At 55.1% G+C, this 25,877-nt stretch overlaps 2 protein-coding genes across 2 annotated transcripts in view; one reads left to right on the forward strand and one right to left on the reverse strand.

Annotated features, from left to right (window-relative positions):
- Window positions 1-6,640: 6,640 nt before the first annotated feature.
- INSRR (insulin receptor related receptor) lies at window positions 6,641-25,775 on the reverse strand. The gene is made up of 23 exons (XM_063626939.1): window positions 25,562-25,775; window positions 24,466-24,622; window positions 19,767-20,318; window positions 17,903-18,206; window positions 17,661-17,803; window positions 17,313-17,457; window positions 15,354-15,568; window positions 15,029-15,155; window positions 12,312-12,550; window positions 11,744-11,911; window positions 11,412-11,607; window positions 11,166-11,207; window positions 10,870-11,090; window positions 10,502-10,638; window positions 10,257-10,419; window positions 9,969-10,074; window positions 9,220-9,272; window positions 8,797-9,026; window positions 8,187-8,297; window positions 7,901-8,060; window positions 7,455-7,584; window positions 7,189-7,323; window positions 6,641-6,899 (listed from the first exon to the last, which is right to left on the reverse strand). Exons 2-23 carry the CDS (start codon window positions 24,548-24,550, stop codon window positions 6,656-6,658), a joined length of 3,906 nt encoding a protein of 1,301 aa, XP_063483009.1. The 5' UTR covers window positions 24,551-24,622; window positions 25,562-25,775; the 3' UTR covers window positions 6,641-6,655.
- Window positions 7,870-25,877, forward strand: part of NTRK1 (neurotrophic receptor tyrosine kinase 1) — a 39,813-nt gene continuing 21,805 nt past the window's right edge. The window contains exon 1 of the mRNA XM_063626941.1: window positions 7,870-7,982. Coding sequence (XP_063483011.1) covers window positions 7,933-7,982 — 50 coding nt within the window. The 5' untranslated portion in view covers window positions 7,870-7,932. The remainder of the gene's footprint in view (window positions 7,983-25,877) is intronic.

Consider the following 25,877-nt stretch of genomic DNA (forward strand, 5'->3'; position numbering starts at 1 on the left):
ACACACCATAGCTGTGTATGGTAGTAGGTATTAAATGCCCTGTGGGCAGTATAGAGATCAGACAGGGCATCACGGGGAAGCCACAGAGACCAAGGATGCAGAGGAGGGAACGGGGACAGATGTGAAGGCCAGTCTCAGAAGATGCAAGTCTCAGGCTTGGTGGTGGGTGACACGGTACAAGCTGGCAGATAGGGAAGAGTCTAGACTGATTGAAACATGGGCTTTGTATTAGGCTGGGGCATATCATGATGCTGGAAAGGCAGGTTGCAGCTAGAAGTAGAAGGCTTAAATGCCACAGCCTGGGGACAGGGAAGATGCAATTTAGAACTATAGACAGAGACTGAAGGCCAAGAGAGGAAAATGCAGCTGTATTCTCTGTCCTCGAGGCAGAGTGGGGTGGTGGATGTGGGCTGGACCTCCAGTAACTGGCTATGTGATCTTAGGCGAGTCATTTTGCTTCTCAGATCATTGATGCCGCCCTCTCTAAAGTAGATTTTTAAAAATCTAATTTGGAAATAGAAAACTCTTTGCCAGTATAAGGAGTTACTTATGTTAAATGTTATTCTGACTGCATTCTAGCCTGGGTGATAGAGACCCTGTTTCAAAAAAAAATGAAACAGAACAAAAACTATTCTCGGTAGGTGGGGAGGAGTGGCTCTGAGGGAGGAGATTCAGGAGTGGGCGGGGTGGGGGGTTGTATTTTCAGGCTGGGAAAGAAAGGAGAGTGGGAGCCCAGTGAGGAAGAATTTGGGGAGGGCCTCAAGGGGTGTGATGGTCCACACTTAGACTGGGAGGAAAGGGTGGGCAGAGAATCAGGGAAGGAATGGAAAAAGGAGACACGTCTAGGTGATGGGCATGGAATGTGTGAGAAATGGAAGGGTGTGGGAACCCAGACTTGGGAGTTTGAGCCACTACAGGCAGAGGCTGACCCCACAGGGTTGGGAGGGGAAGGTGCCCTCACTTTATGGCCCCAAAGATCCTGTAAATAGAGAGCTATTGGCCTCCCTTGGGGTGAGCCTAGGGTTGCTAGGAATTTCTGAGAAGTGTCTGCTTTTCTCTACTTCCCACCTGTTTTATGTCTCCTGGGATGGAAGACATGGTAGGGCTACAAAAACATGCTGCCAATCCTGAATTCAAGAAAATGGACTTTGTCCCAGCCCAAAACATGGAGGAAAAAAATGTTCTTGGAGAGTATGTATGCGACAGAGCCCGCGATACACACCCAGGTGGCGAGGGGGCAGAGCGGGGGGCCTGTAAGGCTCTGTTCACTCATCCTGAGTCCAGACCTCTGGGCAGGAAGCCTCGTTCTTTTAAAAGCAAACTGCTTGTTTTTCCCTGCATGAATAATGTATGTTCTTTAAAAAACACAAAGGGAAAATACAGATAAGCAAAAAGAAGATATAAATCATCCACAACTCATCACCCAGATGCATATTTATGCTTCCAGATACTTTTTCTGAATCTGTACATGGAAATGTAAAAAATGGCATCATTTATATTATCTGTAACCTGCTTTTTTCACTCCACAGTTCATCGTGGCCATCTTTCCGTGTCACTAAATGTACTTCTGCAGTGTCTTTGTAAATGATATCACAACCAGATAACAACGACAATAATTTGTATAGTGCTTTATAGCTTACAAAGCACTGGGCATCCATTATCTTATTTAAGCTCTTGGCCTTCCAGCATTAAGGTCTCTCCCCTAGGAAATTCTGCTTCCAAAAGAGGCACCCCTGCCTCCTTCACATCTGTGCCTCCCATGCCCCGGAAGTTGCCGCCATCTAGGGAGGGTTGCTGGCCAGGCCCCTTCTCCCTCTCCGCTTCTTGTCTGACCCTGCTGTCAACTTCTGCCCTTTGTCTCATTTTCTTGAGAATCCCTCTTCATAGTCTCAGAATTTCCTCCTGGCTGCCACCCTTGTCTTCTCTGCTTCATCTGTCCTCCCCTGTCTCCTCCTGCGTGTCTGTCTGCCCCTCTCCTCCTGTCCAGTTCTGCTTAAGACACAGGGTGACACAGCTGGGAGGCTGGGAGCCAGAGCGGGCCCTCAGGATGGGACCTGTCTCATCTCCAGAAATGACTGGGCAGAAAGTCCCCCTGTTGTTCACAAGTGGGGAGGGTTGGGGGCCAGACCCACAGACATCAAAGGGACAGGCCTGGGTAAAAAGTCCCGGGGTGTCCTCAGAGCTTCCACAGCTGTGCATAGGGACGTTTCTGAGTTCCCGTCTCCCTACCGCTGCCTCTCTCTTCCACACCCTGCTCTATTTCTTTCTCTCCTCATGACCTACCTGGCATCCCCATTCTTTCTTGTCCTCTGACATCTAGAGGCCTTGGTGCTTGACAGCTACCTCCCTCTGTGTGGAAGGAGAGGGTAGGGAGAGAGGCAAGAAGGAATGCCCTCTGTCCCTGAACTAGCCTCACTTTTTGGTCCTGGAACTTCAGTCCTCTCTTCACCCTGTGAGTGCCTCCCTTGTGCCCCTCCCTCCTCCCTCCTCTTTCACGGTGGGAGTGCTGAAGGTGAGGAGAGGCTGGACTCTTCCTGCAACTCTGGGCCTGCTAAGTCGGGGAGGCCAAACCTTTCAGATGTGCTGCCTTCACAGGACTGAATGAGGAGCATATTTCACAGGGCTGAATGAGGAGCATATCTAAACTGGAGCTGGACAAGCTATGCAATTAGCCAAGATCCTGGGCAGGGGTCTAGATCTCCTGGCTTTGGAGAAGGGCAAATATTTCAGAGTTAGGGAAATCCAGATATCCACGCCCAGTGGTCACCCCACCCCTCGCCAACCCATTCTGAACACTTAACCCATGGCCCATCAGGCCACTTTTCAACAGCAAGGACATCAGAACTCTGAGCATGTGGCCCCTTTAAAGAGCCTTGCCTCAGCCAGGCATCAGCTGCAGCTGAGGACTTGATCTCCAGCTCCTATCTCACCAAGTGCCCTTCCCATCTGACCGTGCATCTGGGGCTCGCCAAGCACCTTGTGCTCCAACTGTGTACCAGGGAGTCACCAGGTACCTTCTGCACTATGTGCCCAGGGCTCCCTAAGCACCATTCACTTCAGCTTTGCATCCAGGGTCCAGGGGCTCGCCAAATATCATCTGCTCTAAACCCATCCCCAGCTCCGCCCACCTGGATTCCTTACTTGGCACACATTCAAGAGGATGCTACATTCCCCACCCTCTCCAGCAGTGGATGGTGCCACCCTAGTGATCACTTACTAGTGGGCCCTTGGCCAAGTAACCCAGAGGGGCTCAATTTCATGGTGGATGACCAGGAGATGAGCCAGGTGGTTCAAGCTCTCTGCCTCCTGTGCAAAGAAAGGGGGTGGGCAGGGAGTGTCAGTACTTTGTCAATCGACCTCACAGGGCTTGGAGGAGACCAAAACTTCAGTCCTACCCCTGGGAGCAGGTGGTGTTGGCCTGAGGAGTTGTGCATGGGAGCCTCTGGCTGGAAGCTGGAAGACCTTCGCTGTGGGTTGGTGGTCACATACTAACATCCCCCTTGTCCTTAACCCTCAACAGAAAGTGTGAGAAGATGCCAAACAGCTCATGGACCAGGGGAGGAGCTTCCACAGTGTGTCGACACTGGGCCAAGGGCAAGGTCCAAAGTGTCTACTCCAGGACTGTCCCTTGGCTGGACATCTAAGACCTGGTACTCTGCCATCCAAGCTCCCTGGGACTTGGAGCTTGGTATTATGGGGCGGGATAAAACACGTTGGTATGAGCAGGTGTCGGAAGCTGAGCTCTCATGTCCTTGTACCCCATTCTTCTTCCTACTTGGTGACAGCCAGGAACTACCCTCTGCTCCATAGCCAGAGCCTAGAGGAAGAATAACGGTGAGCCTAGAGGAAGAGGAACCTCATCCTGCTGCCACCGAGGCCTGGCTCAGTGGCACAGCTCACTTGACTTCGGACCATTTCCACCTCCTCCCCGAGGCCCCTGGGCCTCTCTCCCCAGAGAACTCCAACCTGTTCTCCCAGCCCCCACAAAGATGCATCAGTTGTTCCTGAGCTTAGAGGGGGTAGGGTATGAGATCCATAGTCCCCAGCACCCATTCTCGTGTGGAGGACCTGCCACAAGGCCACAGGGACAGTTTTGAGGGATGGATGGTAAACATTCCCTTCTTTTATGCTCACCTGTCTTCTACCAGCCAGCTACAGGGTTTTTTTTCTGGAGTTCTGTCTGAATCTGGGGAAGAGGAGGGGGACCAAGACGGGTGTTTCTGGATTTTAGTCGCTGCATTTACTGTTCTGCCTCTGCGGTAGGTGTTCATCCTTCCTTCTCCAGGTCAACCTGTTGTCTGTCTGCAACTGTCTCTCAGATAGGAGACATATCTTCCCTCCCCAAAGCTTCCCTGTAGCGTTGGGAAGTCCCTCCTGAAGTCCAACCTCCATCTATCTTGCTACCTAGTTAAATCCACTTCTTTTCTAGGACTTGGACAGCAATAGAGCTTATTTCCTAGCATTCCTACGTCCTTCCCCAGAAGTACTTCGGGGCCAGCCACCACCTGCCCATCTTTGCAGGTGCAGCCCCGACGGCATATTTCTGAAGCCCTCTTTTCTTCGACTTCCAATCCCTTCCTTAAACTCTTCCACATCCAGACGACCGGCACTGTGAGGGTTAGGGGGCATAGGTAGTGGGGAGAGGGGTTGACCCCACTGCTGCCCTGCAGGCGTGTGCAAATGCAGCCATGCCTGTGTGCTCTGTGTGAGTGTGCAGGTCTCAGAGCCAGGGCTTGCGTGGAGTCTTTCTACCCTTCTACCCTCCTGGAGGCCTCTCAGAGACCCAGCAACAGAAGGCAGGGAAGCCCAAACTCCCCAACTTTTTCCCTTAGCTGCGGTTCTGCTGGTAACCATTAGGTGTCACTGTTGCTTCAGTCACCAATGCGGGGCAGGGGAGGGGTGGGGCTCCACACAAGTGGTCCTTGCTGCCCACCCTGACCCTGTGCGGATAACAGGGTAGTTGTTGTCATAGAGACGGCCTCACGCAGACTCGCGCCCACTCCACTCTGGTGTGAGGGAGCTGTGGTTTGCAGGACAGCTGCTGGCGGGCGTGAGCAAGGGTGCACAGAAAGGCTCATCTCGCCAGACCCAGAGCGTGTGGCATGTGTGTGGCGTGGCAGCTATGCCCCAAGCCCCTGGGTGCAGGAAGCTAAAGAGTTCTGAGCCATGGGCAGCCCCTCCCGCTGCCACCCCCTTCGTCAAGGTTTGAAGTCATTCTTTTGCAACTCTTCCCTTTCAAATGCCCTCATGGCACCGGCAGAAAAGTCTGGGAGCTGGCTCTCCTGTGCAACATCCACATGCCTCAATGGTGTTTCTACACGAGTGACGAACACTGAGATTCTGACCTCCCAGGATAACCACAGGGTACCAGACACACAGACCCTGTTCTGCTGTGTGTTCCCTGGCTTGGGTGGGGGCATCTGGCATGAATAGGTGATGTCATCAGGGCCTCTCCCCTGCCCCATGTCTGCCCACTTAAAGTCTGTCCTATGACACTCCAGAAAATACCTACCCAGTGGACCGATATAACAAACATAACAAGGGATGAAATTAAGATGAGGTGTCGGGGACTGGTTGGTTCTGCTTGGAGGCCAGACACAAAGGTTCCCTGCCGGGCTCAACCACTTCTGGTCCTGAGTGGGAGATAATAGCAAGATTGTCCTGCCTCACTGCCATGGCAACCCTGGCTGCTCGGGTCCTCATGGAGGTGGTGTTTGACAGCAGTGTATTTATCCCGTGTCTCTGCCTTAGGGTCACCACCTCGAGTCCCAGAGGAGAGAGAAAGGAAGTTCATTCGGTGTTAACACCATGTAGATGGAGAGATAATGGGCTGCCTGGGACCAGGGTACAAAGAGGCCTCAGCATTTATTGTGCCTTCTCCAGTCTTCCCATGAGAGGCAGGGGTGGGGGCAGGGCTGCGTGAGGGTGAGGGGAGGGAGGAAGGTGAGGCTCTGAAAGCCTTAAGCATCCAGGGCTAATCATTGAGGGGAGGGACTGGAGAAAGGGTGACTATACTCCAAGGGATGCCCCTGGAGGAAAGGAGGAAGAAGCACCAAGCTTGGGGAGCCCTGGGCGGGGCAAGAGGAGGGGAGGAGGTGAGGGCAGGCAGGCTGGGAACCACTCTCCAGGCCCCTGGGTTCTCCCCATGCCACCTGGTCAGTGGAGCTGAGGGGAGGAGGTGAAAAGCAGTGGCAAGCAAGGCAGTCATGTGGAGCCCCCACCACTCTCCCACACATGCATGGAGAGCACCCCAGGCTTGCTTCTGATTGCTCATCTGATTTCAAACATGTCGATGGACCTACCTGTCCAGAGGAGACCCCAAACTGAGGGGCAGGGCCTCTAGGATGGGCGGGCCCCCTCTTCCTAGTCTGAGTGGGGTCCCTTGCTCTGAGGGCATGTCCTTGACCTGATCTCTACTCCTCCGGCTTTGACCCTGCTTGCTTTCCCCCGAGGGACTCAGAGTCTGAGAAACTCCTATGGTGAGACCCCTCTGCCCACCCCTACAGCCTTCCCTGCTCCTGTTCTCTGCCCCATCCTCGGCCACCCCTTGCCCTGAGTGGGGGTGGGGGTGAACATTCAGGCATCTCAGCCACAGAGGTTGGGTCCCTTCCTCTCTCCCCATGGGAGGCCAGCCAGCCAGGGAATGAGGTGCCCCTCAGTACCCTGGACCCCCATTTTGAGGGCTGCAGTCTGAGGAAGCCCCTCTTGGGTTGGGTGAGGAGTCAGGCTCTACATCGGTGGGAGGCAGGGAGCCCCGGGCCCCCCGGCACTCAGGGCTATAGTAGAAGGAGAGGAGGCGGAAAGAGGGCCGCAGCTCCTCCTGTATGCTGTCCAGAATGTGTGTGAAAGACGGGCGCAGGCGTGGGTTTGGCTGCCAGCAGCGGCTCATCAGCTCCTGCCTGGTGGGTGAGGGGAGCAGGGTCAGAGGCATCCGGGAGCCCCTGCCGCACTCTCAGCCTCCTGCACTGAGGGTCAGTTGGTGGGAGTGGGGATCATGGGCCATTATATCTGGGAGAGTGAGAAGGGATTAAATGGGAGTCTTGGGGGTTTGCGATGGGGGGGTGGCGCTCATAGCTGAGGGTCAGTGAATGTCAAAGCATCAGAGGAGGTGAGCCAGAATCATGGGGTTGGGTGGCGGAGGGTTGTAGGTAGATCAGCAATGAGGAAGGGGCGGGGGAGGTAACTCACAGCTGAAGGGGACAGCCCTCCAGCTCCTCCAGGACCCCGCCATCCATGACGAACTTCAGCACCTGCTCGTTGGACAGGCCCTGGTAGGGTTGTTCAGCCAGGGTGGCAATCTCCCAGAGTACCACGCCGAAGGACCTGGAGGGCATGCAGGAGCTCCTGAGCCCAGCACCCTTCGTGCTGCTCAGTGCACTACAAGGCATAGGGGTGTTCCAGGCCCCTCCCCAGATCCCGCCTCCACATCCCTGGATGTTCCAGCTCGGCCCCACCAGACATCCGAGTGGGTGGTGAAGATCCCATCTTTGAGGGACTCGGGGGCCATCCAGCGCACAGGCAGCAGCCCCGTCCCACCCTTGCGGTAATAGTCTGTCTCATACACGTCCCGAGTCATCCCGAAGTCTGGAAAGTGAGGGTGAGTGTGGAGGAGGTGTGGGGCATAAGAGCCACACACTAGCTCCTGCCCCTGGGATACCTCTCCCAATCTTCTCATCCTCCAGAGTCACCAAGAACCCTGGAAAGAGGGACTCAATGGACCTCGGAGCTCATCCCATCCAAACCCCTCTGCCCTTGGACAAGAGACTAAGATCCAGGGTGGGGGTGACTTGCCAAGGGTCTCACAGGCTGTCAAGACCAGGGCTGTGGGTCTCCTGATGCCTAGCTTAAGGGAGTCTCTCTACTTTTCAGGCCGCCCTCATCTGCCTGGCACCCTCTGTACCCCCGATCTTGACGGTGAAGTCCTGGGACACCATGCAGTTGCGGGCTGCTAGATCTCGGTGCACAAACTTGTTGGCAGCAAGGTAGGCCATGCCGTCTGCAATCTCACCAGCCATTTGGATCATTTCCCCCAATGCTGGCTGTGGGAGCCCAGGGTTGTTCTAGAGCCAAGATTGGGGGCTGGTGAGGAAGGAACCCAGAGGCTGGTCTCCTGTCCAGAACTGGCCCCCACCTCCCACACTGTGCCCAACCCTTCTCTCACTCCCCAGGGTCTTCCTGGTCCCTACCTCTGCCTCAGGCCGCAAAGATCGAAGATGGCTCTTGAGGTCCCCACGGGTCATTAACTCCATGATGACCAGAGTTGGCTGGCCCTGAGACACCACACCCAGGAGACGCACCTGGGACAGACAAAGGGCCTAGCAGACCCCCTAGTTCCTTCCCCTTGACCCATTTGGCCAAAAGCCTGATCTGCTATAACCACAGTCTGACTCAGACACCAAACCTGACCCTAACCCCAACCATGACTATAACCTGACTCCTGACCTAACAATGACCCTGACCCTAACCCATGACCTTCATCATATCTGATGATCATCACAGTCATGAACTTGGTCCATCTTTGGCCTTGAGCCCAATCAGGACTCTAATAATGATCTGGACACCCAATATTGAGCCCCAATCATGACTGATCTCAGCCCTAGCCATGACTCTACAGTGGCCCCAGTATGACCCTGTTTGCCTCTAACCCTAACCATGACCTTCACCCCAATTAGGATACTAACCATGGTCCCAATCTTGACCTTAATGGTGCCCTAACCTCATCTCTGACCCTTTCTTTCTTACCACATGACCTTTACACTAATTATGACCCCGACAATGCCCTTGGCTCTCCCTTACCACATGGTGACACTTGAAGGCTTTCATGACAGAAGCTTCCTTGAGGAACTCAATGCGTTCCCGTGGGCTGGCCAGCTCATTCACCGTCTTCAGGGCCACAGGTGTGGACTCCTCTCCAGCCTCAAGTCCTCGTGCCAGCCCCTCATATACCATCCCAAAAGAGCCCTGGCCCAGTTCCCGGATTATCGAGATCTGCTCCCGAGACACCTCCCATTCATCAGGGACGTACACTGCAAGGAGGTGGAGGGTCACAAAGTGAGGATGCTGCTCTCTGCCACACCTCATCCCCCAACTTCTCTTCTCCTCTTCTGAAGGGCTCTGGTCCCAAGGCTATCTTCTGCAAGAATGTCTCCTGGAAATCTGTCTCTGCTCCTCTCCTGTCTCCCTTTCCCATACCACCTGTCCACCCACTCCCAGACCTACTATCGGAGGCGCTGAAGTACTCCGGATTCACAGAAGCATACACGGTTCTGTTTCTGCAATGGGAGGTGAGGAGGTCAGGCTGGAAGGGTTCTCAGGAAGGAATGAGCAACATCAGAAGAAGGACGAAGGACATTTCAAGGAGGAGGGGAGTTACTGACCACACCCCCAGCCTTGGTCAGGGTGAGTCCTGGGGATCCCTAAGTACCCTCCAAGCTGGCCTTGGCCCTATTCCTGGGATCTGACAGGGAATAGGGAGGACAGAGGAGTAAAGGGGCTTCCGCCCTGTCAGCTAGTCCCTATAGCCAAGCTGATCAAGGTCCAGCCCCATTTTCCCCTTGCAGTCAGCCCTGGAAGGATCTGACATCAGGCATTCTGGAACACATCCCCAGGCCTCCTGCTTCTCCTCCTAATAAGGGACCAGCTTTATTATTTCTCAGCTTGGGTGCACAAACTCTCACACCTGACAGGTGGTGTGAGAGTGTGGTGACCAACAATCCCAGTGTGGCTGGACTGAGGGGTTTCCTAGGATGTGGAACTTTTACTGATAAAACCAGGAAAGTCCCAGGCTAACCGGGATGAGTTGGTCACCCTAGCTGAGAGGTATGTTTCCTCCGTGCCACTGCAGGGGAAGAGTTACTGCCTGTATGGAAGACATGTCTTTTTACTGTCTCATCTACCTCCCTTTGACAGACTTTATGATGAGGGCTCAGGGAGAAAAGGGGATGGGGACCGGTGGGACTTATCATCACCTCTTCTTGCCGTAGAAGAAACCAAGGGCAGCAAGAACGATGAGCAGCGTGAGCCCCACAGGGGTGGCAGTGAGGAGGACATGCAGTCCCCCAGCATCCTCCTCCTCTGGCAGTCAGAGGGCAGCAGAGGGTAGAGTCAAAGATGTAGAAGTCAGAGGGAAGGCCATGCTTCTCTTTCCATGCTGGGAGGTGAGGATGGGGAGAGATGCGGGGGGAGGGGCCTGTGGTGGGCTGGGGACCAGGTAGGGCTGTTCGGTGATACAGGTCTGTGACAGAGGCTGTGTATACCTGGGCCAAGGATGTAGAATGCAACACTCTCTGTCCAAGAGCCATTGCCAGCCAGTGAGGTTGCCCTAACCCTGGCAGAGTAGTTTCCAGGAGGCAGCAGGGCCAGGTGGACTCCCCCAAACTTCGCATATCGAAGACGGGACACACACAGCACTGTGGCCTCCTGAGAGTAATGCAGAACAGCTGGTTGGGAAGGCGATGTAGGCACAAAACGGGGCTGGGATGGGGGTCCCACGGGCACCTACCTCTCCCAAGCGGCGGTACTTGATTTCGTACTTGAGGATGAGTCCGTTGGGGTCTGGTGGCTCGAGCCAGCGCAGGAGGACGCTGTTCTTGCTGGAGGCCTCCCAGGCCACCTTTCCTGGAATACCATCAGCCCCTCCTGCGGGAAGGGGCATCCAGCAGCCAGGCCAAAAGTGGTTCATCTCACCCTTATGTTCAAACCCAAGCTAAACTGGGCTGAGCTGGGAGGTGGGGAAAGCTTTGGGATTATGGGAACTGAGAGGGGCAAGCAAAGCGAGGCTCTGGGGTTAGCGAGAAGTCAAACCCCAAACCTTTGCACAGAGTCCTTGGGGTCGGTGATGGGGGTAGAAGGTGTGTGTGGGTCACCTACTGTGGGGCATGGTGCGGGCAAAGACGAAGGTGGCGGCGCTGCAGCCCACGGTGTGCGCCGCGTGGTTGCAGGCATGGATATCGATCCGGTATTCCGTGAAGTGGCGCAGGCCTCTCAGCACCGCTCGCTCACGGGGCACCTTGTCCTCCTGGATCTCCAAATCCGAGCCGTTGCCCCCCAGCCGGAGGGGCCCAGCTGCCCGGCGGTGCCGCCCTGAGTCCCTGGGGAGAGCGAGTCAGAGCCAAGGCCCAGCCCCCAAAGCCACGCCCCTCAGCACCTGCCCTAGTCCTGCTCACCTTTGGGGGCTCTTGTTGATGGACGTCACCTTCCAAGGGGATCTGAGGAGGCCAGGAGTAGCCCTATCAGGCCTGTCCGGATGCACCCCTGTGCCCTCTGCAGCGCGTACCGCCTCCAAAAGCACCCAAAACCCGGCACCTGCCCACACAAGCAAGGCCCCACCCACAAACCCCACTCCTCCCGCAAGACCCGCCCCTCACAGGCCCCCTCATCAGACCCGCCCAGGCCGCGCGCGCTCTTCGCACATGGGGATGGTGATTGCGTTGTGTAGAAAGTTTTCAAACTTCTTCTGGAACGAGGCCTCTTGCGCCTCCAGCGGGGGCAGAACCTGACCAGGAGGTGGGTGCTGGCAAGGGCAGCAGTCGGACTCCACCTCGGCCTCAGGATCCCCGTCTTCGCGGTCGAAGCGCGGATCGTTGTTGCTGGTGGGCAGCCGCAAGCCTGGCGCCGCAGCGGGAAGACACTAGTAAGACAGGCGGTCTACCCGCGCCTGATCTCCCCACCTGCCCCGGCCCTGCGCCTCCATCTCCCCTTCCCCACCCGCCCCGCAGCCGGCCTGCGGGTCGTCCCTGCGCACCGCGGTGGCAGTAGTCATTGAGGTAGAGGTCGCCGTCCTCTGCCAGCCGCTGCCACAGCACCAGGTAGTAGGTGAGGTTCCCATTGCGCTGGGTCGGTGGCTTCCAGCGCACCAGGAGGTGGGAGGAGGAGTTGGACGTGGAGATGACGTCTTGGGGCACCGTGGGAGCTAGGAGAGCGAGAAGGATGCAACTCAGGGGTTGTGGGTCTTCCTACTGAATACTATCTAGTAATGAGCCCCCCTTTCTGGGGTCCAACAGCCTTGTTCTCCCGAAGAATAGGTGATCCTCATCCCTGGCTTCCTAGAACTCAGTGTTTTGTTTCTGTCCTCCCCTTCTCTGCCATAGGCCCTTCAGTTCCCTCAGCTATTGACCCTGGACTGTCCCAATCCCAGCCCCGCAAGGACCTAGGCAAATGCTCCCCCTTCTTTCTAGGACTCAAGCATCTGGTCTCCCAGCCTCTGTGGGCCGGGTGTTCAGTGTCCCGGCTTCTCTATTTCTGGTGCCTGTGCTCCCCTGTTCTCATGGATGCAGGCGTCTGACTGATTCTTGCACCCTCCAAATGCCTACCTGCAGGCAGCGTTCGGAGGTAGACGATGGGACTCTGGGCTCCTTGATGGGGGCTGTCCTCCTCAGTGGTTAGTGTGATGGCCCTCACAAACACTGCATACTGTGTCCAAGGCTTGAGGGAGGCTAGGGTCACCCCTGGCTCCTGGGTGCGGCTTAGGGGCAGCTCCACATCCAGCAGGTTCCAGCTCTGGGTTCCACAAGCATCTGGACCCACATGCTCTGTGGCATTCTGGAATGGGCTGAACACCCATCCCCAGAGCTGAGGGGTCATTCAACCCCACCCTCAAGTTCTGGCACCCCCCCTTCTGAATCACCCGAGGACTGTCATTGTCCTTCCAGTATGCATGAGGGCAAAGCCATGACTCCAGCCACCTGTTAGACCCTGGCAAGGGGGGGTGGGGGAGGGGAGGGACTGTGATATCTGTGTCAGTGAAAGTTGTAATGATATATCTCCTCATCCTTAGCAGGGAATATCGAGTTCTAGTTTCAATGAATATTGAAAAAATATTGCATTGTATAAATAAAACAAAAAGGTGTGTGTGAAAGAGTCCCCTCTCCTAGAAACAGCAAGCAATAAGGTTATCCTAATCCCCCTAAGTGTAATTGACTGGAACCAGGAACAGGAGACTGCTCCCTTCCCGGTGTCTTCACTTAGGCCCTTGAACTGACTTTGGAGGTTTATGAGCCTCCCAAACTATAGACAAAGTTTTGTGCATGTGTGTTTTTCTAGAGAGAGGGTTCCTAGCTTCAACAGCTTCTCAAACATGTCCATGACCCTAAAAGGTCAAGACCCACTGCCACAGGGAAATTAAGGGGCCAGAGGCAACTAGTGCTGGCTGCCTGAAGATCAGTTTCGGGGCAGGGCTTGGGGAAGCATCACCGGCTTTAGGGGTAGAAGAGGGCTCCCTGGGGGAGATGACAGTGGGCCCCACATGGGAGATAGCAGAACAGACCATGGGAGACAATGGAACATCACATTGATGTTCATGATAATTTGTTTCTTTGGACTGGGAAGGGGGTGATGGAATTCATGTTGAGCCAGGGACAAAACTTGAGGGAGGTCAAATTGGGTGGCGGTGGGGGAACTTGTGGCCCAGCTGGAAGTGCCTGCCTTTGTTGGGATCTATAAGCAGGATAGTCCAGGAGCAGGTTGGGGGGTGGGGGCTCATAGTGGGTGTCATGGGAGCAGGTGTCCTGTGAGGCATGACACACTGAGCAGGTCTGGGTCTGTTTGGCATCAGGATTGGGCAGGATCTGCAGTGTGTGTCTCTGAGGGAACATAGCTGCAGCCACGCTGCAAGGCAGTGATGTTAGAGGAGCTTCTTGAAAGGCTCCCAAGGTTCTCTGCTCTTTGAGCCCAGAGACAGCTGTGTATAGTTGTGCAGACTGTGAAGTGCACAAGCCGGGGAGCCGGGGGAGATTCACATTGTAGTCATGCCAGGGCTTCTTAGAGTGCAGTCCACAAACCAGCAGCTTTGGCATCTCCTAGGAGCTTATTAGACATATGGATTCTTGGGCCCTTTTCAGGATTAACTGAATCTGAATCAGTGGGAGGCGAGGCCCAGGTATCTGTATTTAACAAACTCTACAGCTACCCATGCTAGCGACCTTCACCTACCACTGAGACCTAGGAGAGTCTTGGCCAATTAAGTGGGTCTCCTACAACTGACTTCCTTCCTCTCTCCTCCCAAGCCAGATCCTGAGCCAGTGGTCAGCTAAGTCCTCTCCATTTTAATTCACAAGAAATGCTTCTAAGCCAAGTGGCCTCCATCTTCTATAATATCTATCAGAGAGAGAGAGAGAGCATGAACTTCTTTTTTTTTTTTTTTTTTTTTTTTGAGACGGAGTCTCGCTCTGTCGCCCAGGCTGGAGTGCAGTGGCGCGATCTCGGCTCACTGCAAGCTCCGCCTCCCGGGTTCACGCCATTCTCCTGCCTCAGCCTCTCCAAGTAGCTGGGACTACAGGCGCCCGCCACTACGCCCGGCTAATTTTTTGTATTTTTAGTAGAGACGGGGTTTCACCGTAGTCTCGATCTCCTGACCTCGTGATCCGCCCGCCTCGGCCTCCCAAAGTGCTGGGATTACAAGCGTGAGCCACCGCGCCCGGCCCGAGAGCATGAACTTCTTACTCCTGCCTTCCCAGCCTGCATCTGAAATCCACTTCCCTCCTCTAAGGATATCTCCTTTTGATTCCTAACCGTGTTTTTGGAGAAGTCTTTCCTGTGGTCTAACCACTATCCTTACTGTTAGGGTTGGTTGACTCTCTCCAAAGAAAAGAGCAGCTGTGGTCCCTGGCGGCCCCTGCTCCCTCCCTTCCTAAGGCTTAAATGAAATGCTGGCAGAGCTGCTCATAAAACTGGCCAAATTAGTGGGCGCTCCCCGAACCGCTGCTGGGGCAGGAGTGTGTGGTCAGTGTAGAACATTAGCATAATGAAGTGAAGTTTAACGATCCAAGCTTTCCCAGCAGGATGGCTCTCCTGGGCTCTCAGAAGCCCTGTCTTCTCCATTTCACTTGGTGAGGGGAAACCGAGGCATGGAGGCATGAAGAAGGTGAGGGAAGAGAGCCAGACCTGGGCCCTACCAGGGAGTACAACTTGCGGGTCCTGGCTTTCTGGGTCTTCATAGTCTCGCTGAGCTCCGCCCTCACCTGCCTGTGGTCCCGAAGAAATTGGCCTCGTCCAGTCCCGCCCCCGCTCCGGCCCCGCCCGCGGCACTCACGACTCCTTGTAGTACACGATGAAGCTGAGCAGGTCGCGGGCCTCCAGTGGCTCATAGCGCTCCCAGCGTAGCAGGATGCGGTCTGCCTCCGTCACGTTGTACACGAAGCGCAGGGTGCGAGTCTGACCTGGGTGGGGCGAGGGGCCTGCTATCAACCGCGCCTGCCAGCTGCTTGAGCGCCCACCCTGACCCCGCGGCATCCCATTCCCAGTGGGACCTCTGAAGAGAACTTCTCAGACTGTCCCCCTCGAGCTTTCTCCCTCCCCCAGGTGTGCGTGTCTAGTGTGTGGCCGCGTGTCCACCGGCACTGGGGTTGGGGTCTCACAGGCGGCGCGGTCTCCGTTGGTGCGGGGGTTGATCTCAGCCTTGTTCTGCCGACCTCGCGTGCCTGTCACCTCCTCCAGTCGGTAGATGTGCTCCAAGCAGAGGCGCGGGTTGAAGGCGAAGTAGATCTTGCCCACGGGAATGGTGAGCCCCGCGGCCACCCAGGACCCTAGCTGCTGTAGGTTCTGGTTGTCCAGCACGTAGAGAGTGTAGTTCCTGGGGGAGGCCAGGGGACCTTGCTCTGTGGGGAGGTGGGGGCAGGGGGTGGGAAAGGGGGTGGCTTATGGGTTCCTCCTGGAAGGGTTTTGCTGGGCCCGGGGAGGGGGGCACTCAGTGGCCAGTTCACACCAGCACACCGGGGGGCATTCGTGCATACCCACTCTGTGCCACTGCCCAGGAGTATGATGTCTGCCAAGTCACCCCACCTTTTGGTTTTCCTCATCAGTGAAATGGGGTCCGCAGCTTCCCTGCCCCCATCCTTCCCTCGACTCTCTTTAAACTGAGCACCTGCTATGTGCCAGACTCTGGAGGCTTTGGAGACACCAGGAGGAGTAGTACTCAGCCTGGGCCATTCCTCTCCTGCTGAGGTGTGGACACCCCCGGCGTATATGCAATGTGTCTGGAGACGTGAGAAGCCACAGAGAGCCACTAGACTAGATGGTAACTTTTTTTTTTTCCTCACTCTGTCACCCAGGCCAGAGTGCAGTGGCACAATTGTGGCCCACTGCCGGCTTGACCTCCAGGGCTCAGGTGATCCTCCCACCTCAGCCTCTTGAGTAGCTGAGACTACAGGCATGCACCACTATGGTGGGCTAATTTTGTATTTTTTATAGAGACAGAGTTTCACCATGTTGCCCAGGCTGGTCTCTAACTCCTGGGTTCAAGTGATCCTCCCACCTCGGCCTGCCAAAGTGCTAGGATTACAGGCGTGAGCCACTGCATCCGGCCTGGATGGTTATTTATTTATGTATGTTTTGAGTTGGAGTCTCCCTCCGTCACCCAGGCTGAAGTGTGGTGGCACAATCTCAGCTCAGTATAACCCCTGTCTCCCAGGTTCAAGCAATTCTCCTGCCTCAGCCTCCTGAGTAGCTGGGACTACAGGTGCCCACCACCACACCTGGCAGGTGATCCCTCTGCCTTGTCCTCCCAATGTGCAGAGATTACAGGCAGGAGCAACCACGCCCGGCCTGGATGGTAATTTAAAACATTCTTTTTTTTTTTTTTTTTTTTTTTTGGGATGGAGTCTGTCTCTGTAACTCAGGCCCTAGGCTGGAATGCAGTGGCACGATTTTGGCTCACTGTAATCTCCACCTTCTGGGTTCAAGCAATTCTCCTGCCTCAGCCTCCCAAGTAGCTGGGATTAAAGGCACGCGCCACCATGCCCGTCTACTTTTTTTGTATTTTTAGTAGAGCTGGGGGGTTTCACCATGTTGGCTAGGCTGGTCTTGAATTCCTGACCTCAAGTGATCCACCCGCCTCGGCCTCCCAAAGTGCAGGGATTACAGGTATGAGCCACCGTGCCCGGCTCATTCTTTTTATTTTAAAAAATCCTGGCTACATTATAGGTAGGCCTTGACTGGCAGATGATAGGAATGGGTTTCAAACCCAGGCAGTCTGGCTCTGCAGCTGACAGGACCAGATGATGACAATTATAGCCAACCGTTATAGAGTTATATGTGACTGTAATTTATATTGTATATACTGTGTTCCAGGCATTGTTTTATGTGCTTTACACATAACAACTTGAGTAATATTCAAAACAGTCCTAAGAAGTAAGTAATGTTATATTAGCCCTATTTTACAGATGAGAAAACTGAAGACCAGAGAAGTTAACCTACTCAGAGTCACACGGCTAGTGAGTAGCAAAATTGGTTCCAGAGCCCATTCTCTTCACCACTGTTCTGGGAGTGTTGGAGGAAGGAGTGTAATAGAAGGAGCTGGTCAGAGGCCTAACCCTTACCCATCCACCATGGCGTCTCCCCGGATTAGTTTGAGATTCTTGAAAAAGCCCAGGGACACGAGGGCAAAGGAGTGCTTGATTTTGAGGAAGCCAGTAATGGTTTCTACCAGCCCCAGGCTGTGCTGCAGCTGTGGCTCCAGGTTATCTAGGGATGGGAAGACAGGGCTGGAGCAGGAGCAGGGAAGGTTATGGGTCTGTGGGGCAAGGGGGCTGAATGGGGGCCCCGGGAAGGTGGACCCTCAGGACTGGGACCCAGGATGATGGAAAATCGTGCTGAGTTGTAAGGGGTGTGTCTGGGAGGAAGGGTATGACCAGGAGGAGGGGTGTGGCCCCAAAGCAGATACTGACAGCCCTGGCGAAGGTTGAGGATGAGGCTTCCCTCCACATGCGTGCAGCCCACAAGATCCTGTGCGGCCTGGATGGAGTCGATGGTCTTGGTGCCTACCTTGCACTCTTTAGGGCACAGCCCCTCGCATTTGTGGCAGAATATGCTAGCAGGAGCAAGCAGATGTCCTGAGCCTTGGACCAGTTTGGGCCTCCTCAGGCCTCCTCACTGCTCCCAGGGTGCCCGCCACCCTCCCTACACTCACCTGCTGCTATTACGGGTGAAGCCAGAAGGGCACTGGGTCAGGCAACTGCCCTGGTGTATGCCGAAGGTGGAGGTGCGGCCAGGCACAGAGTGCAGGCTGGCACAGCGCTCAGCTGTGATACAGCGCCAGGACTCATACTGGTAGGTGCCTGGCGGGCAGGCCCACAGGCAGGCACCCTGGAAGTAGAGGTGGCGGCAAGCTACACAGGCACGAGGGTCTTCTGGCTGGCTGCAGCCCCCCAGGCATTCGGTGTGGCAGCACTCGCCCCTCGCTGTGCAAGCCAGCCCATGGGGGCAGGGGCACACTGTGGGGAGAGTGGTGTGTTAGACATTGGCCATGCCCCCTCAGTCCTGGCTGTCTTTCCAATGCTGGCCCCACCCGGTTTCTCTTGGGATGACACTCAATCTGCATCCAGGTCCCTCCCATTCACTGACACTGGTTGCCGACTCTGTTCCCCTCCGATAGGATTCTTGAGGACAAGGACTGTGGCCCTGTCTGTGGCTCCCCACCTCCCACAGTGCCTAGTTGGGGGTGTCAGAGCTCAGGACAGAGCAGCGAGCTTGTCCATCAGGGTTGTTGCTCTCCAGCCTGCTGTCCTGTCTATCCTGTCTGGGCCTGGTGCCCAGATCATGGCCGGGCATGGTGCCAGGGTGAGCGGGCCAGCCCCTCCTGAGCAGCTAGGCCCAGGGGCCTGGGAGTGTGTGCAGGGAGGGGCTGACATCCGTCGTTTTACCCATGCTCCTGCCCATACCGCCCCCACCTCAGCTCCCTGTCCTGGGCAGGAGGTGGCTCCAAGCAGTAGTAGGAGGGTTTGGGGCTAGAGGCCCAATCGCCTAGAAACTGCACAGTGGCAGCTGGCTGGCTATGGGAGCGATCTGTGGGGTGGGGGTCAGCCAGGTCATGTTGACACTGTACATGAGAGGATGCGCAGCAGCTGTATTTACAGCCAACAGGGAGGCATCAGGGAGGTGGGGTGCAGCTGATACAGCAGGGATCTTGTTACTCTCCCACCCGCCCTGCTGCTGAGGCACTGGAGGTGAAAGGAGCTGACTTCCAGGAGCTGAGTGGAAAAGACTCCCAGGTTGGGGGACCCCAGATCTGCTCCCCACCTCTGAAAGGTTTTCCTTTCCTTTCCTATAACATTTTGCTTCCTCCTGCACCAGCCATCCCTCTTTTTTCTCCTTTCCCCTTTCTCTACTGCCTTTTTCCTCTCCTTGCATCATCCTAAAGGTCCCACCTTATATCTTTGCTCTCACCTGTTCAGTTCTTCATTGATCGTCTCCTTTCTTCTCCTGCTCACCCCCAACCTCAACCTCCCATTACAGTATTGCCAGCTGACCCTGGATCACTGTGCTGTGGCCACTCTGATTAGGAACATAGAACTGCTACCATGACCCAGGCCCTGCTCTGATGCTTTGTAGAGTAACTCATTCCTCATGACACCCAGTGATCATTTTACAGCTGAGGAAACTGTGGCACAGAGAGGCTAAGTGAACATAGCCAGTAAGTGGTAGAGCTGAGACTTGAACCCAGGTCCTCTGGCTTTGGACTTAGCCACTGTCCCACACTGCTTCTTGTGCTGCCTACTCTCTGTTCATGCCTATTCTTTTCCCCCCATGCCCACCTTGAACCTGTCCTTCACCTATTCCATGATGCTGTCTTGGGCCTACCCCTTAGCTGTCTTATGCCACATTGGTTATTTAACTTTTCTGAGCCTTAGTTTCCTTACCTGCCTCATAGGATGAGTGAGGATTAAAAAACAGTGGCAGCTGAAAGTACTGACCCACACCATCCTGTGGCCACCCAGCCCCATGTGACCCTGCTCTTTCCCTTCCCTACACTCATGTTCTGTGCCAGTGCCCACCTCTCTGGCAGTGGCTGGAGGTCCAGCATCTGTAGTCAGTGTGCCCGCTGAAGGTGGTCCTGGCACAGGGCTCACCAGCAGCACCCAGCACACCAGGGCACACGTCAGCACACTCCTCGCCCAGCTTGTTGCCCACGATGTGGTTGGCGCCAGGTGCTGGCTGCAGCAGTCCCCAATCAATGGTGGAGAGGTGGCAGAGCTCCTGGTTCTTCTCCACACGCACAGCCCCACGCAGCACAGCCCCAAGCGCAGGCAGTGCCACGTCACGCAGATGTGGCATCTCAAAGATGACCAGTGCATAGCCTAGGAAGAGGCGCGTCCCGCGGATGACTGCTAGGTTGGGGAAGAGGTCGCGCAGGCTCTCCAGTCCGTAGACACGGAAGAGCAGCAGGTAGTCGGTGACCTGGGTGAGGCGAGGGAAGCTGAGGCCGCGGAAGTCCTCCCCCGTGGCTGTGAACATGAGCAGGATCTGCAGGTGGCCCTCCACCACGCTGCAGTTCTCCAGCTGACGAAGCTCTGCCACCTCTGAGCGAATGTCCAGGCTGGGGCACACTGTGGGCATACATGGTACGCAGTATTGAGTACAGCCCAGGCCAAATTCCCCATCCAGCCCTGGCAGCTTTGGAGGGGAGCCACACTGGCAGTAGGACAATGAGTGAAGAGCTGGGCTCTGCTCTGGGTGTGGGGTGGCCTCCTCCCTGGGCCCCGGAGGGCTCACCTGCAGCCTGCAGGGTCTCTATCAGATGAACCACACAGGCAAAAATGAACTCCTGACCCTCTCTCCCAAGCCCATCTCCCCTTCTTAGTTAATAGCAACTTCGTTCTTGCAGTCAGGCTCCCAACCTAAAGTCACCCTTAACACCTTTCTTTTTCACCTTGTACATCCTGTGGGTTTATCTTTAAAATATGTCCAGAATCTGAACTGCTTGTCAACACCTTCACAGCTTCCACCATCATCTTCCCCTGGATTGACAGTCATAGCCTCCCAAACTGTCTCCCCAGTTCCACCCTTGTCCCTCTATGGGCCATTCTCCACTCTGCAGCCAGAGTGATCTAAAAACACAGATGGATCATGTTTCGCCTCTGCTTATAACCCCCCATGACTTCCATCTCTCTTGGTCTTACTACAGCCTACAGGGCCCTGCACAATTTGAGCCCTTGTAGCCGCTCTGATTTCATCCTCTTTATCGTCTTCAGCCACATTGACTTCTTTGCTTTTCCTTGTATATAACAGGAGCTTTACTACTATAACAAGCCAGCAAACTTCTGCCTTGGGGTCTTTGTCCTTCTGTTCCTTCTGGCCAGAATCCTCTTCCCTCTACATGGCCAGCTCACCTCCTTAAGTCTGGCCAAATGTCCCCTTCTCAATGAGGCCTTCTCTGACCATCCGATTTTATTTATTTATTTATTTATTTGATATGGAGTCTCACTCGGTCGCCCAGGCTAGAGTGCAGTGGCACAATCTCAGCTCACTGCAGCCTCCATCTCCCGGGTTCAAGTGATTCTCCTGCCTCAGCCTCCCGAGTAGCTGGGATTACAGGTGCCCGCCACCACACTCAGCTAATTTTTTGCATTTTTAGTAGAGACAAGGTTTTACCATGTTGGCCAGGCTGGTCTCCAGCTCCTGACTTCAATTTATCCACCCACCTTGGCCTCCCAAAGTGCTGGGATTACAGGTGTGAGCCACCACGCCCAGCCTGAACATCCTATTTAAAATTGACTTCTATTTTCACTGGCTGGGTGCAGTGGCTCACATCTGTAATTCCAGCACTTTGGGAGGCCGAGGTGGGAAGATTGCTTGAGCCTAGGAATTTGAGACCAGCCTGGGCAACATGGCGAAACCCCACCTCTAAAAAAAATACAAAAATTAGCCAGGCGTGGTGGTGCACACCTATAGTCTCAGCTACTCAGGAGGTTGAGGTGGGAGGATCGCTTGAGCCCAGAAGGTCAAGGCTGCAGTGAGCCGTGATCACGCCACTGCACTCCAGCCTGGGCGACAGAGTGAGACCCTGTCTAAAAATAATTATAATAAAATAAATAAAATAAAATTGTGACACTCTCTACTCCTCCTTCTGCTTTATTTTTCTCTGTAATTCTTAACACTGACTAATGTGCGTGTGTGTGTGTGTGTGTTTGCGTGTGTATAATATTTTCAGACAGGGTCTCACTCTGTTGCCCAGGCTAGAGTGTAGTGGCAGGATCACAGTTCGCTGTATCCTTGAACTCCTGGCCTCTTCAAGTAATCCCTCTGCCTCGGCCTCCCAAAGTGATGGGATTACAGGTATCAGCTATCATGCATGGTCGTATATTTATTTTTAACACTGGCTAAAATGTAATTTATATATTAATATAGATATTTATTTATAGAAATAGATATATTTTGTTTATCGTAAGCTCCATAAGGGCAGGGATATTTGTATAATTCATGTTGTACCCTAGTGGCTATACCAATAGCTCCTGGCACAAAGTTGGCACTCAATAAATATTCGATGAATGAATGAATGAGTGAATTCTGTGACTGCAAAGAAGTGATCTGAGCTTCATAGGTCCCATGTCTCTCCTAGCCTTAAGGGAGTTAGATGCCTGTTCCCTGAATTAATTTGATTGCTCTTGAAGGGACATTCCATTGCTAAAGATTCAAGTTTCAGTTCCTCAGCCTGACATTGTAGGGTGTAGATAAACCGTTCCTTACTAATGCGTCCAGCCTCAGAAGGGTCCTTCAGCCTCTCGGGTCAGACCTTTCTTCCCTGACCCTCTGGCCTGGAGTTAATCACTTCCCCTTTAGGCTCAGCTACAATTAGTCCAGCGCCCACATCAGATTACCTGGGGGCATGGCTCCAAAATTGTTGTATACATCTCTGTCACCCCCTCCAAGGAGGGTGGGACCCTTATTAGTCAGCTCTGCTTTCCCCCAGTTGTGCCCAGTCCAGGGTTGGAACCACTGGGCACTCAGGAACCGTGGACAATGGATGTCTGGATCCCAAGTTCACTCCTTCCTTGGGGACCTGGGTGTGTCTGGCTTCTTCACTAGGGCCCAAGCCCCACTTGCCTTTCTCTCCCTGGACTCACTTGCTCCCAAGAGGACCTTCCGTGGCTCCCCACTGCAGAAGATTCAAGTGTGAATGTTTCAGCCTGACATTCAGCTCCTGCTAACGTCTCCAGCCTCTACTTCCCTTCCCACTGAGCCCTCTGGTGTTATCACAAACACTACATGCCACATGCCACATGCCATGCTATCCAGGCCCCATTCCTGATAGTTTGTTAAGAGAGGTGGGCAGGCAAGGCTGGCTCCCTGGGGGTTACTTCACATCTTCTCCCTGTTGTCATTAATGGTCCTGAGCTTGGCTCTGCCCAGCAACTGTGTGTGTGTGTGTGTGTGTGTGTGTGTGTCTGAGCCCACGCAGGTACACACACAAAAAAGAGGGAGAGAGAATGAGAAAACACTTCTATCCCTTCCAGACAAAAGCCAATCAGGCTCTGCGAGGCAGATGGGGGTTCTCTCAGGTGCCCACTTCCCATCATGCCCCTGCCTCTCCAGGGCTCCCCTGATGGGAGTCATTTGGCAAAACAAATCTAAAACCTTCACAGTTTAACCCCTGCCTTCCCTCAGGACCTGGCTCTGTGCAGAGCTGCACTGGGAACAGAACATCTGGGTCCCCTGAGCAAATACTAGCCCCTCCAAGGACGTGCTCCTGTCCTGACAACCACACTCCAAGCCGGCATCTGCTGTGCAGAAGAGGAGGGGGTTCGGTGGTTGGGGGAGTGGTGCTATGCCTTACAGACAGAGGCTCTGTGACTAGCACCCTTCAGGGGACCTCCTACCCAGCCCATTGCATCACTCCCCTGCCCAGGAGACTCCCCTGCCCCTGGGAGCCCCCAGTCTGAGGGGCATCATAGGACCCCTCGGGCAAGCACAGAGTCTGGATTCCTGAGCTGCTTCAGTTTGGAGGAGAATGGTGGGACTGGAGAAGGGGATATCTCTTAATCCTTCCCTTTTTGAAGCTTCCACCCTCAGCTCTTTTTCCTCTTTCCACCAAGCCCCCAGCACCTCCATGAGGGTCATTTAGTCTATATAGTCCCCCCGCCCCTCCTCTCTAAAACGTATTGATGGGCAGTATCTAGCCTGGGGCACAGGCCCTGGGGTGTTGAGGAAAAGCAGTCTTCCCCCAAAACCAGCCTTCCTCCCTGTAGGGATTGGGCCCTAAGAGGGGGAACACAGGACAGGTCCCTGGAGGCAGGAGCTCAGGACTCAGTCTAGCTTTACCCTTAGTTCTCAGAGCTTCAGTTTCCTGTCGGCAACATTGCCTCCATTACTTAATGGCGCCTGGTTCTCAGCTACCTATCCCACCCCTGCCTCTTCCCATTCAGTGGCCCTAGAGATGACTTCTAACACTCTCACGGCCTCATTTGGGTTTTCAGGCAAGCTTCACTGGGATCACAGTTTCACTAGTAGGGATGGAAGATATCTACTCGTCTCCATTTTGAAGCTCTTCTCACCTCTGAGGGAGCTGAGGGAAAAACACCTTTATGTGGGGGAACTAACTGCTTTTCCTGCTGGGCAGTTCTCCTGAGCACTAACCCCAGCCTCCATGTTCCAGTGCAGAGTAAGTGGATGTGCTGTGGCTGCTAGCTCAGTTGTTTGGCCTCCCAGCTGGCTGGGAGGGAGGTAGGGGTCTGGGAGCCAGTTCTGGGGACTCACCCTCTACTGTATCCAGGCCAAATCCCAAGGAGAGGAAGATCACAGGCAGGCATGCTCCCCAGGGCCACAGACTAGGCACTGCCATTGTCCCAGCCCTGGCTTGTGTCCAGTCCCGGCTCTCCTCCTGGTGACTCTGGGGAGAAGGGTTTGATAAGCCCTAAGGGACAGAGAGACCAGGGTTCAGATAGGAGAGGGAGGGCAAGGGCAGAGAGACAAGGAATCCCACACAGAGACAGCAGGGGACAGAAAAAAAGAAATGAGAGTCACAGAGACACAAAGACAGTGACAGGCAGCTGGAGACAGAGAGACTCAGCATGAGATTGAGATGGGGACAGAGATGCAGACAGTGACAGGGAGAGTCTCGGGCCTCCAGAGGGAGAAAATGACACAGGGTTCTGAGCAAAAGGCAGGCCGAGAGGCCAGCCAACCCTGAGGGCGGAGCAGCAGGCTGGGGACCGCTCCCAAGGAGGGCAGCGGGGGACCCGGGGCGCGTGGGACTCCACAGGGAGAGTCTCCCTGGATCCCTTCGGGCGCGCGGACCCCCAGCGCCAGCTGACCGTGCTGGCTGCGGTGTTTCCCAGGGCGAGCACGCAGGGGCCGCGCCCAACTCCCGCCCTCCCCGCCCCGTGCCCCCCCGCCCCCCGCCTAAACAGATTGGTTCGCAGGGACCTTTCCGTTCTCTCCACCCCTCCCGCCAAGCCAAAATATTTAGCCTGACAACTGAGGGGAGGATAGGTCTGTTGGGGAAATAATGCCAAAATACGGGGGGAGGGTGGGCCAAGAACTGAGCTTCCTCAAATCCCGCTGCGGCTGCAGCGGGTCCCGCCAACCCTTTGTCCCCACCACAGGCTTCTTCCAAGTGGGGCTGCACGCCGGAGGGGCAGCCAGGGCCCGGGCTTCTGGGGAGCGCTGTGTCTAGATTCTGCTTCCCGGTGCCTTGACACCTGCGGGGTAACTTCTGGCAGCCTCGACCCGGGAGAACGTGGACAGCCCTTGGCCTCTGGGAGCCCCTCTCAGCCTCCCAGGAGGCCTCCTTGTCCTCTTTGGAGACCCCTTAGCGCCAGGCTCCTTCACCGCCTAGTCCCTTGGTTCTGACCAAGATCCCGATGAAGAAGGCGATCACTGTGTGGGGCTCTGCCTCGTCTTGAGCTCAGGCTGCTCGGTCGGTCTGTGTGTCCCTGTCTCGGGGACTTGGGGGGCCATCTGTGCTGGGGCCTTAGCGGAGAGGAGAACCGTGAGCCTCTAGGAGGCCGTCCTTCGCCTGCTCCCTGGGGCCTTGCCTGTCTCCCCGCCAAGAGAGACCCCTCTTCCCTTCGCTCTCCCCAGCTTGAGACGGATGGGTTAGTGCAGCCACAGAGGCTCGCGCGGTGGGAGGAGTTGGGACCAGCCTTCTGCTGCCCTGGGTGCTGGGG

The sequence above is a fragment of the Symphalangus syndactylus genome, chromosome 12, assembly GCF_028878055.3.
Source record: "Symphalangus syndactylus isolate Jambi chromosome 12, NHGRI_mSymSyn1-v2.1_pri, whole genome shotgun sequence".
NCBI lineage: Eukaryota > Metazoa > Chordata > Mammalia > Primates > Hylobatidae > Symphalangus > Symphalangus syndactylus.

Excerpts from the sequence above, each read along its gene's own strand:
- INSRR (XM_063626939.1), bottom strand. The coding sequence starts at position 24,550 with ATGGCAGTGCCTAGTCTGTGGCCCTGGGGAGCATGCCTGCCTGTGATC. Across the intron at positions 7,324-7,454 it reads ACCACCCACTCGGATGTCTG|GTCCTTCGGCGTGGTACTCT; the intron begins GTGGGGCCGAGC and ends CATGCCCTCCAG. Across the intron at positions 6,900-7,188 it reads GAGGGCTGTCCCCTTCAGCT|GCAGGAGCTGATGAGCCGCT; the intron begins GTGAGTTACCTC and ends CTCACCCACCAG.